General features: G+C 44.0%; 1 protein-coding gene and 1 long non-coding RNA gene across 4 annotated transcripts in view; one reads left to right on the top strand and one right to left on the bottom strand.

Moving 5' to 3' along the window:
• Nucleotides 1-13,827, top strand: part of mrtfba (myocardin related transcription factor Ba) — a 24,306-nt gene extending 10,479 nt beyond the window's left edge. The window contains exons 3-16 of one of the 3 annotated variants that reach the window (XM_056366939.1): nucleotides 3,084-3,149; nucleotides 3,342-3,397; nucleotides 3,565-3,640; nucleotides 3,930-4,118; nucleotides 4,232-4,413; nucleotides 4,582-4,704; nucleotides 4,811-5,058; nucleotides 5,694-5,865; nucleotides 6,511-7,560; nucleotides 7,711-7,824; nucleotides 8,308-8,457; nucleotides 8,615-8,749; nucleotides 8,870-8,930; nucleotides 9,284-13,827. In XM_056366939.1, the coding sequence (XP_056222914.1) occupies nucleotides 3,084-3,149; nucleotides 3,342-3,397; nucleotides 3,565-3,640; nucleotides 3,930-4,118; nucleotides 4,232-4,413; nucleotides 4,582-4,704; nucleotides 4,811-5,058; nucleotides 5,694-5,865; nucleotides 6,511-7,560; nucleotides 7,711-7,824; nucleotides 8,308-8,457; nucleotides 8,615-8,749; nucleotides 8,870-8,930; nucleotides 9,284-9,798 (3,137 nt within the window). In that variant the 3' untranslated portion in view covers nucleotides 9,799-13,827. The remainder of the gene's footprint in view (nucleotides 1-3,083; nucleotides 3,150-3,341; nucleotides 3,398-3,564; nucleotides 3,641-3,929; nucleotides 4,119-4,231; nucleotides 4,414-4,581; nucleotides 4,705-4,810; nucleotides 5,059-5,693; nucleotides 5,866-6,510; nucleotides 7,561-7,710; nucleotides 7,825-8,307; nucleotides 8,458-8,614; nucleotides 8,750-8,869; nucleotides 8,931-9,283) is intronic. The other 2 variants (XM_056366941.1, XM_056366942.1) reach the window with 2 other exon arrangements.
• LOC130162995 (uncharacterized) lies at nucleotides 12,127-17,614 on the bottom strand. Its single transcript, XR_008826332.1, has 2 exons — nucleotides 15,664-17,614; nucleotides 12,127-15,514 (listed from the first exon to the last, which is right to left on the bottom strand). It is a non-coding gene; the product is annotated as an uncharacterized LOC130162995 (long non-coding RNA).

The raw sequence follows: 17,614 nt of genomic DNA, 5'->3' as shown, positions 1-17,614 counted from the left end.
AGGCAAACCTTTTAATAATCAAAAATATGGGTATGCCATAAAATCCCAAATGTTAATAAGACTATTACTGTTGATTACTATGTATTAATTACTATTACTGTGTAGGGTGTATATTAAAAGTTGACTGGTGCACATTTGTGAGAGGTTTTAAAACGATGAATGATGCCTCTCTAACCCTTTTAAAGTTGCTTGAGTAAAATGCTGCGGCTTGTATGAATTATTGTTGTTATTCAACCTTTAGTCAGATGTTTTTTATAAGAAAGACCAGAGTCATGCTTGGGTGCACACACCCTCACCGGAGGGGAGGACTTGAAAAGTAAGGCAACAGCAAATAAATGTATTTCTGAACACGTGAAACTATTCCTGTAATAAAAGCATCATGTGATTTCTGGTCGGCCTTTTTGTAGCTCTTATTATTTGCTTTCACCTGTCTATTTGGCTGCTTACCGCTGTCATTTATTGACTGCAGGTGAAACTCGCACATTTATATTGAAGCTTGTGTTTTCCTCCGTGGACCTGCAGAGCACTCTGATCTATACGTGTCCGTCTGTCTGTGGATAAACAGCTCAGTCGCATCGTTCACCTCTCTCCTCAGCCGGCTGAGGTCACAGGTCAGCATGTGTTTTTCAGGCTGAACAGTATTTTCCCAGAGGAATTGAAGACAATGACACTGACTGGAAGTCCCTATGAATCACCTTGAACAAACATGTCCTCACTGCATAACTTACTCTAACTATTCGCTGAGTGCAGTCGGGGTCGAAAGGGTTTATCTATCCTCCTTCACAGGAGCCAGGGTCAGTTCTCTGTAAATGTTTCACCACAGCTGTAGTTTAGATTAAAGTTGGAGTTTTTCAGGGCAAAAGGTTACGACAGTTTTTGTGTAGGGATGCAACCATTGGTCCCTGAGTTACCGTGTGATAATGAATGGACACCAAAGTTGTCGGCTTTTTCCCGTCAGAGCAAGAGATTGTGTTTTGCTGTAAACTGTGACACGTCCCTTTCTGTAAATGGAGAAGTATCTACTCAAGGCCAGTATGTAATATGTGCCAATGTACATGTTCTACTTAGTGTGTTTCCTCCCTTTGTTGTAAGCCAATTTACAAAGTCAGGTTAAAGCTGTAAAGAACTCGTGTTGCTGCCACACAGTCGTCCTTTTAGTGTGAAGATGCAAGTTGTTTCCTTTTGTTGTTGCCTTTTTAGTCATATTCTTGACTGTTCCACAGTAGTTACAAGGAACCAGTGGTGTCCTCCACATCTGGCTGTGTTTGGTTCGCCCACAGCCAGAAAATACCCTATCACAGACTGGCTGAGTGAGAGAGGGAAGTAAGAGTAGAGAGGGAGGGCGGGGGTTGTGGCTCTGTAATAAAAAAATAAAAAAAAGAATAAAAGTTGGGGAGGGAGAGAGAAATAAAGGACGGACCAAATGTTGGTTCTCTAATTCTTAGTAGTGCTGCAGTGCTGGATTTTCATCATTCGATGGATCATGTTTCAGAGTCGATAAGCAACATATTTTGGGCTTTAATACTGAGGCTGTCTCCCTGGAATCCAATGGCTTAATCACTCAGTTGTGTTCTGGACTGTTTAATGTGCCAGGAGACTATGGCCTGTATGGAGGTAGACACCATGAGCAGCTGCTGCGCTAGGTTCAGAGCAAGAGCAGGTGAGCGCTCCTCTTTCTTTCTTTGTTATTGTGGTGCTGAGGGTTTATAAAAACATACGTTGTGGGAGGCACCAGCTTGAGTGCAGTGGTTGAATCATTAAAACAGCAGGTTTTTGGGCACATATTAACAGACTGTGTAATGTCATATACCCTGGTAGAGTTAAAGGGAAATGATATGAAGCATCATCCCGTTCTTAAAAAGTAACCGAGGACCGAAGTTGTGCTCGGTAGAAAATCAATACGTGGCACTTATTGTTGATATTGTGGCGGCGCGCCACAAATTAAGGGTGCCCCTTTCCATCGCCCGCCGATTGTTATTGGCTGATATTCGTTCTAAATAGTTTTGATCAGATGACACAAAACTTGCTGGACAATTTCTGTACGTGCAGCTAAAATGGCTTCCTGGGTTCATCGGTCCGGCAGTTATAACATATAAACAGTCAATTCATGATACTTTCCAATTTTTTTCACATCATTTTGAAATGTTTGTTAGCTGTCTACTTGCAATCCCATGATGCTTTGGGTTGAGCCTGTCAGCCAGTCCGGGCTGTGTTCCTGACTGGGCATGTGTGTGACAGGTCTGATTTTAAATGCATCATGCAACGGTTTTTCAACCCATTCTCTTATTTATGGATGTACACTCTCAGAGCAGAGCCATAAAATGATCCTGTCAATGTCATGATTAATGTGCAGATTCTCCTTTTGTGCATTTGGATAGAAAAATACAAATAGCTTTTGATGTGTGTTGGTTGGAAAGATTTTGACTGACAACATTTGTCATTATTGTTCTGTGTGTGATTTGAACAAAGAACATTCAATTTCCACTTTATTTTTTTCTTTTGTCTTTATGGTCGTATGAGCGTTTATACATTCATGTGACATCACTGCAGGAACGTGTATCCTGATAGTCCAGGTTGGCCTTAAAAAAGATGCATGGAACTTAATTGTGCATTACAGGGTCGAGGTTATAAAAGGAGACCAGTCCAATCAAAAATAGGTAAAAATGGCTCAGACATGAGCAGATTGAGACTTAATTTTGTTAAGAACAGTTAAAAAAAAAAAAAATGTTACATGATAAATAGAAACTTCAAACAGACCCCCTGATCAGTGATCGGTATGAGCCGATAATGCTTCCAGCAAACGGTGATTGGGGATGGATCCTGATCGGAGCACCTGTACCTCAAATGAATCGGTGTATGGGAAACGCTGCATTATATGATGATGATATTAAAAATTAAGACCGGCCTCATGACTAGAAAGCAGGATATGAGTCAAGTATGTGGTTACTTCCTCAGGTTGATTAAATTTTCTTCCTTTTCCTATTGTCAGTTTCCCTTTTTCTGTTTTTGTATACTGCGTTATCAATTTTCTTTTCTACTCAATCTGTTTTTCTTTATGACATTTTTTTCCATTCTGCTTTCAGTCCTGCAGTTGAGGCTTCAGCAAAGGCGAACCCGGGAGCAGCTGGTGGACCAAGGCATCATGCCACGTGAGTGTCGGTGCTGCTCGATGTCCACCACTCGCAGAAAAGATAATGTGGAGTGGGCGAGTGTATAATATCACACTGATAGCTGAGACAATAAACATGTTTACTCTATTATTTAATCTGCATCACATTGTTTGTGTACAATATAGTTGTGCTCAGACTTGATTGCATTGATGTAAATGTTATGTCTTGCAGCTCTCAAGAGCCCAGCGGCGTTCCACGGGCAGATTCGCAGCTTGGAGAGAGCGAGGGTGAGGCACAGAGTTTGGAAAACAAAGTGCTCAGTCTGCACCTGAGAAGCAGAGGAAATGCACTCCTGGTGTTGAGTTACTCAATGCTGCATGAAATAATAGATCATGAAAATTAAGCTACCTTACTGACGGTTCTGTCAATACATTTTTATTTATTTTTTTTTTAGACTGAGAATTTCCTGAAGCACAAGATCCGCAGTCGTCCAGAGAGAGCAGAGCTGGTCAGGATGCACATCCTGCAAGGTACTGATAATTCTCCATTTCACAATAATGTACATTTCATATTTTAGTCTGTTCTGTAAAGCAGAGGAATGGAAAGACTCTCTTCACTGTAGCACAAAGAAATTCCTCCTACTGAATATATGTTAAGCAGTGGAGGGTCGTGCAGGCAGGAACATGGTCAAATATTTATTACACATTTCAACCATCATAGGATTCAAGTTTGTGCCAGACTATAAACAAATGAATCTTCCCAACATGGCAAACAAGAAATCTACAAGCTGTGTGACATGTTGTTTTCCTCTTCCCTCAGAGACCGGAGCAGAGCCCTCACTACAGGCCACCCAGATGAAGCTGAAGAGGGCGCGGCTGGCCGACAACCTGAATGAGAAGATCGCCCAGCGACCTGGCCCGATGGAGCTGGTGGAGAAGAACATCCTGCCGGTCGATTCCAGCCTTAAACAGGCCATCATCGGTGAGACGCATGGCAGCAGAGATATTAGTGCGTTTCAAAAAGAGATCTTTACTTGAACAACCGTGATACAGTGAATTATTAGAGCAAGAGATGCAGTGAGCGGACATACTTAGACTTAGAGCACCCTGCTTGTCTCTCAGTGGGCCAGGTGAATTATCCCAAGGTGCTGGACGAAGACAGCTGTGATGCCCTGTCCCCGGAGCAGCCGGCCAGCCAGGAGTCTCAGAGCTCTGTCCCCTCACCAGGCGAGAGCAAAGCACCGGAGACGCCCTCTCCGGTTCCAGTTCCAGCTCCAGCTCCACTATCGAGCCCCATGCTGCAGGTCAGATGAGAACTAGTGCTGGTGTAGTACTGGTGTTTGTGTACGCCTGCTCAATATCCCCAGAATGTTTTTCTAACTTAATAACATTGATATTGGACTTTACAGCGTTTATGAGAAGTTCTGTGTTTGTTTTGCAGTTATAAGTCTCTTTTTGTTTTTCTTATTCAGGCGTTCCCTGTTGCTACACAAGCAGGACAGGACTTTGTGAAAGTGATCTCTACCAATGAGCTTCCCGCCTGCCGCCCGGCTGTCATTCCTGCTCCCTCCAAACCCGGCCCAACACTGGTGAAAGTAAGGGGCCACCGCTTAATCTCACCTCTGAATGTAATACAGCGTCTTTGTTTGCATTTCAACGCTGCTGGGCAAAACCGAACGTTAAACTGTTTCCTCCCAACAGCAAAGCCAGCAGAAGACGCCCTCGGAGAAGAGTCGCAGTAAGAAGGGCAAAGAACCGAAGCCCAGGGTGAAAAAGCTCAAATACCACCAGTATGTTCCTCCAGACCAGAAACAGGAGGCCAGTGAAGCACCCATGGACTCCTCTTATGCCCGACTATTGCAGCAGCAGCAGCTGTTCCTCCAGCTGCAGATCCTCAGCCAGCAACAGCAGCACTACAACTACCAGACCATATTACCAGCTCCACTCAAGTATGTATATAAAACATTACAAATACAAACAACAAGGCAAACTTTGTCCCATTGATACATAGAGTTCTGTTGCCTCAGCTGCTGTTGTAGTGTGTTTTAAAATTTTAACCTTTTCTTTTTTCCTGTAATCTGGTTTGGCTCGCCTCCATCACTCTTTATCAGAACACGCCTGAAAGCAAGCCAAATATTGTTGTTTTCAACAACCCAGAGGGCCATTAGCTAGTTTCCAATAACAACTCTGTGTCTAATCATATTAATAACTAACAGGATGTTGTTTCACCAGCTGCTGTTTTCATATATGTCCTCTCAGCGGCGGCACGGCCGAGCTCCCTTTGAACTGCGCTCGTGTACTGTGGTTTGGTTGACTGGCTTTGTTAGTGAGGCGCAGGGCACAGGATGGAGGCTCTGTTCATATTGGGAGCAGATTTCCTCTCTGTGTTTCCTCTCTTTCACTCCTCTCTCTTTCCAATTATCTCTACAATAATACTCTTTTGTCTCTTTCTCCCACCTCCTCTTCCTCTGTTTCTGTTTCTCATTCATGTGATGCGCAGAATAGTCTAAATGATTTCCTCCGGCAACGGTGACCTCAACTTTTTTGTGTCTCCTCCTCCTCCTCCTCTTCCTCCTCTCTGTAGATCTGTGGCAGAGGGTCAGGGCAGCACCGCCAGCAGCCTGCCAACCTCCATCGTGGTGTCTCTGCCCACCGCCCCTCCACCTCCTCCTCTGCCTCCAGCTCCGGCTCGGCTGAACAACTCGCTGTCTAACCGCAAGCCAGGAGTCTTGCCTGCCAACCTGGAGGAGATGAAGGTATTTGGAAACCCCTGTGTGTACCGGCAAACCCTTCACCCCTGTAGCTTGGAACAGCATCCCCCAAAGAGTTTAAAAATTATTGGAACAATCATAAACCAAAGAGGGGCTGACCCTTTTGGCTTTATAAGCCTGCTCAGCTGTTGAAACCAAACTGTGTCAAGATATTACAAATCTACATTTAACAAGGTTTTACTCAGGAAGTTTTACTCAGTATTTTTGCCATTTGTTATTCATCTTGTAGTTGTGTGAGAAGTATCACTTGTGTCAGAAGTTTACCTTTGACCTGTAGGATTTCTTTTACACAGTGAGACATTTTACACACCAGCACTTAAAGGAGTATTTCGATTGTTTGCTTTCTTGCCGAGGGTTAGAGGAAAGAATTGACACCATGTCTGTCCAGTAAATATACAAAACATACATACATAAAGAGTTTAGTTTGGATAAAAACTGTAGATCATAAATGATGTTCGTTAGTGAGCTTTATAGGTGCTGTTCCCCCACGTTCACTGTCTTTATGCTAAGCTAACTGCTGGCTCCAGCTACACATTTAACGCACAGACATGAGAGTAAGAAATGCAACAAACATGCATTATTCCTCCGGCCCTCGTATAAAATGACCTGATCACGTTTTTACCTTCGTAGGTGGCGGAGCTGAAACTGGAGCTAAAGCTGCGCAGCCTCCCTGTGTCAGGAACCAAGACTGATCTGATAGAGAGGCTGAAGCCTTTCCAGGACAATCCCACCACCTCTGCTCCTGTCACCATTCCTCTTGCCACTACCACCTCCATCCCCATGGAGGTCACCACCACCACTACCACCACCCCCGCTGCCCTAGTCCTCCCAGTCCAGCAGGTGACTCCAGAGAGCATGAGCTCCACGCCACCGGTCTCGCCCATCCCCAATGATCCCTGCACCCTTCAGCAGGATGGAGGCATGTCTGAGGCTCCTGAAGTACAAATGGTGAGCTCCGGCTCGGCAGGTCCGCGGTCCTCCCCTCTCTCGCCTTTTCAAGTCCCAGAGGAAAAGGACAGGAGGCTCCACGAGAAGGAGCGGCAGATAGAGGAGCTGATGAGGAAGCTGGAGCACGAGCAGAGGCTGGTGGAGGAGCTGAAGATGCAGCTGGAGGTGGAGAAGAGAGGCCAGGGCTGCACTGCCGACTCTCTCTCTGTATCTCCCAAACTCACCTCTATACCTGCCATGAATCCCGTTCCTACTGTTCTGAATTCAAATGTAGTAAAAATGGAGGGTGCAGTCCTGTCAAACTGTTCATCCACCGCTGCTACCATCCCAAACTCTGTCCTGGGCTCCCGGGCTCTCACCAGCCCCCTACCAACCGTGGTGAAGTTGGAGGACGTGACTGTTTCTGCTGGCAAGCCGATCCAGCTCCAGACCCAAACCCAGCTCCTCACCCAGATCCAGCCCCAAGCCCAGCCCCAAGTCACCACCAGCCCGCAGCTTCTCCCCCAGTCACAGAGAAGTCCCAAACTTCAGACCCAGGCCCAGTCCCAACCTGCAGCCCCCAGCCTGCAGCAGTTCTTTATCAGCCACTCAGGTGGAGTCTCCCAAGTTCTGGGTCAGCCTCAGACTCTGCTGACCACGACTGGCCAGGCTGGGACTCAGATCCTCCTCCCAGTCTCGCTGCCCAACAGCGCTACTGCAATCCAGCTGCCAAGCACCGCTGTCAGCCTGCAGGTGAGGTCACAGTTATTATAGCATGTTTACCTGCTTGAAGGGACTTAAAACAAGTGTTGAACGAATTAGGTTTAGGTTCAGATGAGGAGACGCAGGGTTTACATACAAAGTTTGTGGTCTTACACTCCCTGTTATTTCCCCACGTCTCAGCCTGTTCTCCAGGCCACAGTCTCAAATCCAGGCCTGTCAGTTCCTCAGCTGCAGAGCACTAAGATGGAGACGGCACCCAGTCAGCAGTTAGCCAACCACAACCCATTGCTACAGGTCAGTCGCACCACATAACTAGCTCCACCTCCACTCTAGCGACTTTTGCTAACATGTAGTTTTGCACTTGCAAAATCAAAAGTTTATGTGTTACTCTTGTATGTGTTGTTGTTATACAAGTATAAAACAATCCCAAACCCCTGTAATGTGTCCTGTGATGGTGATAACTGGACTGCTGTAGCTGATGTTAGACTTTTACTAAAGATTATATTTAGATCTTCCTGTGACTGTAGCTCGGTGTGAGAGCTACAGAGATGTGTGTTTGTCCCATTTGCTGCTCTTTTAGTTCCTCTTTTAATACGACAGCTATATTTGGTTTGTGTCACATTTCTGACTAGTATGACTGTGCTGTGTTTAATTTATGAGGCAGGTGGGTTGAAGGGGATTTTTGTGGCTTCAGTTGCATCTGTCTTGTTTTTTGCCGTGCTGTTTTTGATGATATCAAGCCCGCGTTGGACTGATGACTCTCCTGTGTCCCGACAGACTCTGACATTGTGCAATAATACCACTGGTCTGGAAAACCACACTAGACCTGAGATGAATCGCCAGTGTTTCCTCAGAAGCTCCCCAGAGACCAGGGTCTCTCCACAGGCTTCACCCAACCACCACATGTCCAACGGACCCCTTAATAAGGTATCAGCTGACTTACTGGAGGGGAGGGGGCGGTTAGTTTGGTTCAGTCTCTGCTGCTTACTGTATACTTTTTTTGAGATGACAACTTCTCAACTTGTATTGGTTCGGTCCTTAACTCTAAACCTCAATTTTCTCCATCTCCCTCTCGTTCTCCCAGTCCCCTTCTCCCCAGCCCACCTTCATCCTGCAGCCCACCTCTCTTATTACGCAGCCTCCCAAAACAAGAGAGCCTCCCCGCTATGAGGACGCCGTCAAACAGAGCCGCAACATGCACATCAACAATGTTTCACAGGTTAGATATGCACCAGCCATCTGATTCTGTTTCCAGTTTTTCAGCCTTGAGGATTTGTTTCACTTTTTTTTTTTGTACCAGCCTCAAGCCTCCTAACACCATTGACTGTGTCTTTCTCAGGTTCCCACGGCAACCAGCCAGCAAATGGATGACTTGTTCGACATCCTCATAGAGAGTGGAGGTAACTTGGTGCAAAGTGACAGCACAGCCCTGAACAATCTGTTTATTATGAGCAAGTTTAAAGCTTTTTAGTCTCAGGGGAAAAAACTGAGAAAACTGCTGTCGCTCTTCTCACAGTGTTCTTTATGTAACCGTATGTTACCTCTTATGTAAACAGAATTTGACCAATAATAGCTGATTTCTTTAAGATACTCATAAAAAACTAAAAAATCTTTCTTCAGTATCAGCGTTTGAGGTTTAGTTCTCCGTACAACATTCGTTAAAATCAGATTTAAAAAGTCAGTGAAGCCCCTGTCGGTTGAATCCTAATAAACATCCATGTTTTTTATTCCCTGACCTTTGTACCCCCTCCAGAAATCACACCATTTATCCAGCAGGACCCCCCCGTGTCTCTCAATAAGACCCACCCGGTCACAGCCAATATCACCACCCTGCCCGTCAACACTGCCCTCTGCAGACCGCCTCCACAGATCCATTTGGCCCCCCCGCCCACCCTGAGCCCGGTCATCGACCCCAGCCTGTCCAGCCTCTCCTCTCTGGCCACAGACAATCAGCTGGAGGCTTTTTTGGAGGGGACACTGGCTGGGACATCACCAGTCTCAGACCCGCGCACACAGGGCCTGATGGAGGAGCTGCAGGCCCAGCTGATGGACCAGCAGCCCTACTCACCCATGGACACATCAGACCTGTCCTTCTGCGACTCCTCCTCACCTCCCTCCTCACTGAACATGGGTCTGTCTGACCCGGCACTGGACAATATGGAGTGGCTGGACCTCACCATGCCCCCGGGGCCCGCTGGGGCGCTCACACCACTGGGGATCCCCACAGATTTCCTGGATACACACGACCTGCAGCTGCACTGGGACTGACGGCGCTTTCGGGTGAGGAAGCTGGAGGAGAGTCGGCTGAGCAGCTGAGCCGGGAGTGAGAGATGGATGGATGAAGAGAAGAAGAAAGGGATCGGCGGCGGCAAAGAGGTTGAGAGTTTAAACATTTTTTTAAAAAAGGAAACAAAAAGAGGAGAAAACGTGGCACTCCTGTGCTATTATCACTCTTTTACAGTACATCCATACCATCTGTAATATTCCCACTATACTACAGTAAGAGACACTGTACAGGCAGTGCGCTGATCAAGCTGAACTACAAGCAGGAGTTTGCACAGCTTTAAAAGAGGACCTGTCATCACTAAGGCGATTGTGATAAAGGGATTTTAAACACAGTAGACTTTCTCATTGACTGACATCATGATTTTAATGATGATTTACAGAAAGGAGGAGACAAAGCCAAACTAAGACTGGTAGCATGGACTGTTTGTAAATACTGTTCAAACCACACTAATACAACTTGACATTTGTCTCGGTCAGAGAGCCAGAGCTGACGCCTGAGATCGTCCACTTATTCCCACTGGAGGTTCGGCCTGTGACGACTTTACTGTGTAAGTACAGTAACTAAATGTGCGAAAGGCTTCCTAGATTGTTCTGTAGGTGTGTCTGATGTGAAGGCCTTTGAACCACTGAGGCGTACTGTGCCATAAGATCTTATATAAAAGCTGGTAGTTACAGCACAGACCACAGACTACAGATTAAATCCAGTCGTTGAAGAAAAAAAAAGGGAGATTAGATTCTAAAGAAGGATGCGTTTGAGTCTTGCCTTGGACGTAGGTTGTTTGGGATGATGTCAGTGCAGCATCAGTTACTGACCGATTCGCCCAGGAATGTCTAAGTGCTTTGAGAAGTTGCTTCAGCCTGTCTGAGGTGCTGGACAGTCAAACCCTTCTCTTCCCTTTACAATTCGAGGCCAGACGTGCTCAGTCAGTCACCGAGCCAGGTTTCAAAAATTCCCCCAGCTGAGAAAGAGGTGGAGCCTCTGTTCACACTGGTCCACTCTACAACATACTGTAGATTATTGTGTTTGCTGACTAATCTGATATGTCCTATCAGATGTGACTGTTTTTCCTCTGACCTATCGTGACCCCTCCGGTCAAGCTGATGAATGACTGTAAAGAACAAAGACTCGACTCCAGTCGGATGACGAGAGGAGGAAGCTCCTCCGTCAATGTGAGAGCTATGCACTAAAGAGGCGGAGAGATCTAGTGATGCGCCTCATTCACCTCAGAACAAAGAAATGTGAACTTCGCATACCCAAGGTGATCGTTAATATGAAGTGATCGATATGATTGAGATCAGCGTAATGATCATGTGGCCAATCAATCCAGAGATACAGCAGTTGTTGTCCAAGTCTCTAATTTTGAATGTACTTTTGAAAAGATCAAAAAAAAAAATAGGACTTTACTTACATAGTCGGCAGCTTTTTTTTCCTCTGAAATTAAACTGACATAAAACAGTAAAAAGGGAACAAATATCAGTTTATGAGACATGCAGACACACATCTGTAACAGGTGTGAACTGTGTGTACGCTGCAAGTTATATCAAGAATTAAAGATGTCTTTGGAGACGATGAGCTTTATATCTAGCTGTCCTACAGTATCCCTGCACTTTGTCTGTGCGTGTGTTTGTGTGTGTGTGTGTGTGCGCGTGCATGTGTGTGTGTGCGTGTGTGTGTGTGTGTGTGTGCGTGGAAATCACTGCAACGCTAGCCAACAAACGCGCCAGTCAAAATGACCTGTATCTGACCTGTAGAAGTTATCAAGAGACCAACCAGCAACATCTGGCTGAACGTGTGATGCGTCAGCCGCTGAAAGTTTGTTTCCTGACCGTTTGTTTGTGTGAGAGACGCATGTTGATTTAGGTGTGCGTGCGTGTGTGTGTGTGTGTATGGATTTGTCTTCCTGTCTCTCTTGCATGTACGTCTGTGCGTGTCTCTCTGTGTGCATGATTGTATTGCGCGTTTAATCTCGGGCTGTTTCCAGCTCTTTCTGCGGCCGTCGGCCTCCAGTCGTTTCAAGAAAGTTGCTAATATCTATGAAATCAAATCATTCGCTCTCCAGTCGCCATATTCCAAAAATGTACTCTTCAAAAAGGCTTCTGATGACTGTTGTACTGTTTTATCAGTCGGTGTGATACATTCAAAAACGCACAGACACCTTTTGAGGTGTGACACGCGGCGGGGGCGTCAGTGAAGAGGGCTCAGCTCCTTTTTAAAGCCGTGATAAAATATTAATGTTTATTTTCAATGGATTGCATCATATCCCGCTCAATCTTTTTTTTTTTTTTTCAAACCTGAATATTGATTTAGGATAAATATTCTTTTGGGATTGATACAGTCTTACTGTATGGCACTTTGAAATAAGATTGCTTTTTTTTTTTTTTTTTTAATTCTCTTTTAAATCGATTCTATTCATTGAAATTACATTTTGCATTGAACCACTTTATTGTGTTATTACATCCATGGGCACTAGAGGGCGCTCGCTCTCCAGTTGTGGCATGACGGCACATTTTCAGTGGCAACTGTTACTTCAGGGTCATTTTCTAGCAGGAGAAAAAGTAAAAGGGGCTTTTATTTTGTTTTGTTTTCGTGTTTTTTTATTTTTTTGCATTTTACAGAGATGCATTCTCTGCCTGTATAATGCTGATTTACTGTTCACATCAGCAATAATGTGGAGACCTGAGCAAAATGACTGAGAGCCCTCCATGTCAACACTGTCTCGTCATCGTATAAGTATAACACTCTTACTGCTGCAGATGCACATTTATCATCAGATCAGGTCGAGACACTTGGATGTTCCCAAATCCTGGTTACGTTTGACCCCCTGAAAGAGTCGGCTGAATACTGTACAGACCTGCTTCTAGGCTTTGTCGCATGTTCTCGCTGTACCTGTACGAGCAGGTGTAGTCGTAATTCTTTTCTTTTTTCCCACGTTGCTGCGAGTGTTAAATCCTTCGTAGGATGAACAGTAAGAGTCACTAGTTGGTTTATGCGTATCCTAAAAGCGATGATGAGTTAATTGTGTATTTTGTTTTTCTCTGTCATATTTTGGTATTTTGTTGTCTAAACGGCAGTGGAACATATTATCATGTTTTGTTATATATGTTTTTTTTATTTTAGGGTGAAACGTAAAAGGAAAAAAAAAAAACATTTAATCTTGTTTTCATGTTGGTGTAAAATCTGTAAGCGGAGATTTCATGTGTATATTTTTGGTTTGCAGAGTTTTCTTTAATTTTCATTTTTATTTTGCATATCAGACATACACAAACCTCTTGGCTGCAGTAAATCTACACATGACTTCCACTATGATGTGACACCACTTTACCATTGGCCACTGTGGTTGCTGACTGGCCAGACAGGGACAGCTGAAAGCAATAATGGCTGCTCTCCCTTGATATACTGTACTGTATGTCAAATCCTGCCTTGATTTTATTCATGTACGAGCCTTTACTGCATAAACAGTAGTACATTAGTTTTTAAGCTGACAAGCACTTCATATCTGAGTAGATAAGTGAGGGCTTGTTTGAATAACCCTCTTATATTAGAGGGTCGTGGAAGCGCCGTCAATCAGGCTTCCACATGTTGACCTCAGCTCTCCGGCTCGTCCTCACCCACCTTGCGCCGCTTATCATCGTCGTGAACATTATACATTTTTCGGGGTGGAGGAGCTGAACTTAAGAACAGAGCTCTGTACAAGACGTCTCATTGCATTACATGTATTTTGGGCACATTAGTGGAAGCACAGGCGAGAGGCACCGAGGTTCTCCACCCTCATCATTTGATTTATGATCTTCATTGTAGCCGAGTCTCCTCTCTTATCTCCACCACCCATGCCATGCCTCTTGTTGTTTGTAATGCCATATGTTTTGCACATTGTGTATATATTTATATAGATGTAATGCATATTTTTATACATGTGTAACATCCATGGGCTCTCTATTTTGTAAATACTCAAAAAGATGTATATAAGTACTGTATGCCTTTATGTGTCAATAAAATTTGGTGTACTGTGATGCCTCTGCAGAAGTTAATTACAGATCAATACACTTTATAAAAAAAATACAAACTCATATATATTACAAACAATATGAACAATAGCCGTGTTGCCTTTGAAAGAACAGAAACTAAAGAATGAAGGAAGCCACTACATTTGAATTGTGCTCGTCAGTGTATGCAACAGTTCTTTGTTACACTGGTCGGGTCACATGCCCGACATTTGCATATGTTCAGCAAGGGATTTCCATTTTCCTTTCAGATAACAGATATTCACAAATATATTTCCCTAATACCAAAGAAACCGGTCACAAAGGTCAGCAGGTTGTTGGTTAACCTTCGAGCTGTATCCTTTCATCAGCAACAGTCACACTAATGAAGTGAGCACTGAGTGACATCACAGGCCAAGGCAGTTCAAAAAACTTAGTTTGAAGTTGTCTGAGCGTTTGCACCAGTGTTGTAGTCGACTCCAGGCACATTTCCAACATCAGTTGTCGAATCAAAAGTACAAGAAGAAGAACAAGTCCTTGTCCAGATGAAAAACCCAGTGTGTTGGAGAGTTTCCTTAATGAACTGCTGAGGAGTAAAAACAAAAGCTCCATGTCAGAATGGCTGATGGGTGCCTATGTGAGCCTGACACTGGGGGCACTGGTGGTGGATGTTCTTCATCCGCTTCATGAAGAAAGGGATCAAACAGCAGCCTCCGACGCACCTGTCGGCGAGAAAACAAACATGTGACACGTCATGTTTCAAGGTCAAATGTTAATCTTTGCGACAGCAGTGTCACTGAGCTCTCTGCAAAACAAGTTTGTGTTTTCCTACTTTGACTGTAAGAGTCAGAAGAGAAGATCGACATCACTCTCGTGTCTGTCTGTTAACTATGAGGCTTTACGCAGAAGATGGTTAGCTAAGCTTAGTTAAGCATAACGACTAGAGGCTGGTGGAAACAGTTAACCTCTGACCCTCACTGACACGTTATACAATATCTCGTTTGTTTTTATCTATGCAAAAAAACTGCTGGGCCGAGAAACAATATGACCTGCAAGAGTTTCTTTACACTTACAGACTTTGTACAGATTAAATAAATGCTCTCAGGCAGATTTAGCTAACAGTCTTTATGCTAAGCTAAGATCATTTCCTGGCTTTAGCTTCATGTGCAGTGGACAGACATTGGAGAGATACTAATCTTTTCATCTAACTCTAAAAAAAAAAAAAAAATTATAAAGCGTACTTCACCAAATGGTGAACTATTCCTTTAAGACTAGTTTTAACAGCAGCCTAGCACGCCAAGAAGATTTACCCCATCATGGAGCACAAGCAACAGAGCAGCCACATTGTCTCGCTCACTGTGCTGCGGGTTTCTGTGAAGATGACCTCTCTACAGGTCGGGCACCGGGTGACGGCCGGCGAATCGCCCAGACTGTCCGCTTGCCCACGGGAGAGACAGAGGATACTGTTACTGGTCTAATAGCAAGTAGGATGTATTGAAATTCACGATATGCATGTTATATGAGTGTACTGTGTGAGTGGGGAGGTGTAACCCACCTGGAACGATCATGTCTGTTGGTGTTTGTGCTGCAGATAAAGTTTTTATGACGGGCCCCTGTGTGCCGTCCTCCTGTGTCAGCTGAGGTGGCGGCAGCATGTAGATCCCCCCTGTGGGTGTCTCGGTTTTGTAAAAAGTGGGACGTAGTGCATCCCGTTGACCTGATTTAAAACATGAGCAGCTCAAACATGTTCATGGTGCCACTACAGATGAAGTAAGAAATATCTGGTTGTTGAGTATTTGACAGTAATACAAAGTGAGAGTTTTAAACTCCCATGTTAAGTGGAAAAAAGCCTGGAGATTAAATTACCGTCTTTTGCTGTGCTCTTTCCCTGTTTCTCTAGCTCCTCCATCTTAACCAGCAGCTCCTCCAGCTCCTTCTGGATGGTCTCCAGCTCACACACTTCATCACTGTCCTCGCACGTCACTGGAGACACCACAGTGTCAGAGGAAGCTTACTAAGTTACAGAGCTACTGTTCACCATTTTTAATTATAGCATATAAAAAGAAATATACTACGTGCTCATTTATCTTTCTCGAAGATAATGAAATGGAAAGAAATTCTAGCTAGCTCCTAGCTTCAATAGCTAACCTTATTATTATCAGCCTTATTATTATCAGCAGGGGAAGGAAAAAAGCTTACATTAGCTTTCTGGCTAAAATGCTATGACACATTAAAATAAACGAACCCGTAAAAGACAGAAATAAATAAATAAATAGATAAATTAAGTTTTAATTTATTTCATCAACAAAAATGTTTTCTTTTTTTTTAAAATTCGAGGTATTAAGAACAGTATTAGGCTTAATATTTTTTTTACACTCGACCCTAGCAACCCTACTAAAAGGTTATTCGTCTTAACATTTTGTCTTGTGAGTTTTTCAAACTTTTTATTTTTTTCGTGACTAAGAATTATTGAAATTAAAATCTTGTGAAAGCAAAATCACTCATATACATACAACCTGTGACAACGGGTCACAGGTCACAGGGTTATTTAACTGGAGTGATGTATTATGTTTTTAATCATCAAATTAAGGCGCTGACTCACTTCCCTCTGTGGTCTCGCTGCCATTATCCCCCTGTTTCTTTCTGAAGTGCTGCATCTGCAGCAGAAGGAAACGCCTGTTGTGTAGCTGCTCTATGCGGAACTTGATGAGCGCCAGCGATGGGGGGTCTCTTTTTGTCTGTGGTGTCTCCTGGTTGGATTTAGGCTGATGTTCAGACTCATCCAGCTGTTTCTGTTGTTCCTTTGAACTGACTCCTGTGTTCGATGTCACAGTTTCTGTCTGACTCAAAGACTGAACAGGCCCCTCGTCCTGGTCTGTATTATCCATACTGGCTCAGAGAAGTTTAAACCGAGTGATGATTACTCCAACTGAAGTGATGTAAACCAGAGGCTCAAAGCCGAAGTCCTTAAGGAACAAGGTTACACCTCATAAAGATCTCTCAAAATAAAAATAAAAATAAAAAAACAAATCCCAGGAAAAACTCATCCGAATAATAGCTTGAGACATTGAGAGCAGCTCTGACAGAGGCAGTAGTGAATGTGACTGACAGATCCAGATGACAAGTTGAAATGATGTGTGCACAAACAAATTAGTATCAGTGAAACTGTAAAACATGAAAATATTGTCACCTGGGCGTGTGCAGGAAAATGGACAGTGGCTGATATTAAAGACAGACTGTGGTCATCCAGAGGTGTTGACAGCAATTTATAGGCATCAACCAAGCACCAATAAGGACTAAGCAATATTTGAGTCTGGTGACAGCTGTGTGGTGGTGGTTTGTTTATGTTGTCAGGTCAAATCTGATCAAGCCCACACAGTCTCGACGAAGCAAATTAGCTGAGTATTATGGTTGTATTATATTTAAGGTTGTTGTTTAGTCATGACCATGAAAATCATATGAAAGGGGGTCAGAGGAACACACATCCAGCAGATACAGAGCAACACAAACATGAACAGTAACATCAACATAAACAGATGTGCTTCTACCCACCTGAAAAATGTATGTCCAGTATTTACTCTGGACATACTCTCTCTAACAATTGTGCTGTTTTATTCGGTTTAACACTTACGTCTCGGTTGATTATTATTCTAAAAATAACACGAACCTTGTAGTGTTTGGTAGAACACAGTGAACCTGCTTGTTCAACTGTGAAATGTAGCAGTTGGCCCCATATGACAGTAGCCAGCAACCGTAGCATCAATAAAGCCCGGAGCCACTTTATAACATCAGCAGAGCAGATGATGTCTGACCTATA

This window comes from Seriola aureovittata, chromosome 21 (assembly GCF_021018895.1).
Source record: "Seriola aureovittata isolate HTS-2021-v1 ecotype China chromosome 21, ASM2101889v1, whole genome shotgun sequence".
Taxonomy (NCBI): domain Eukaryota; kingdom Metazoa; phylum Chordata; class Actinopteri; order Carangiformes; family Carangidae; genus Seriola; species Seriola aureovittata.
This window is presented reverse-complemented; position numbering and strand designations above follow the sequence as displayed.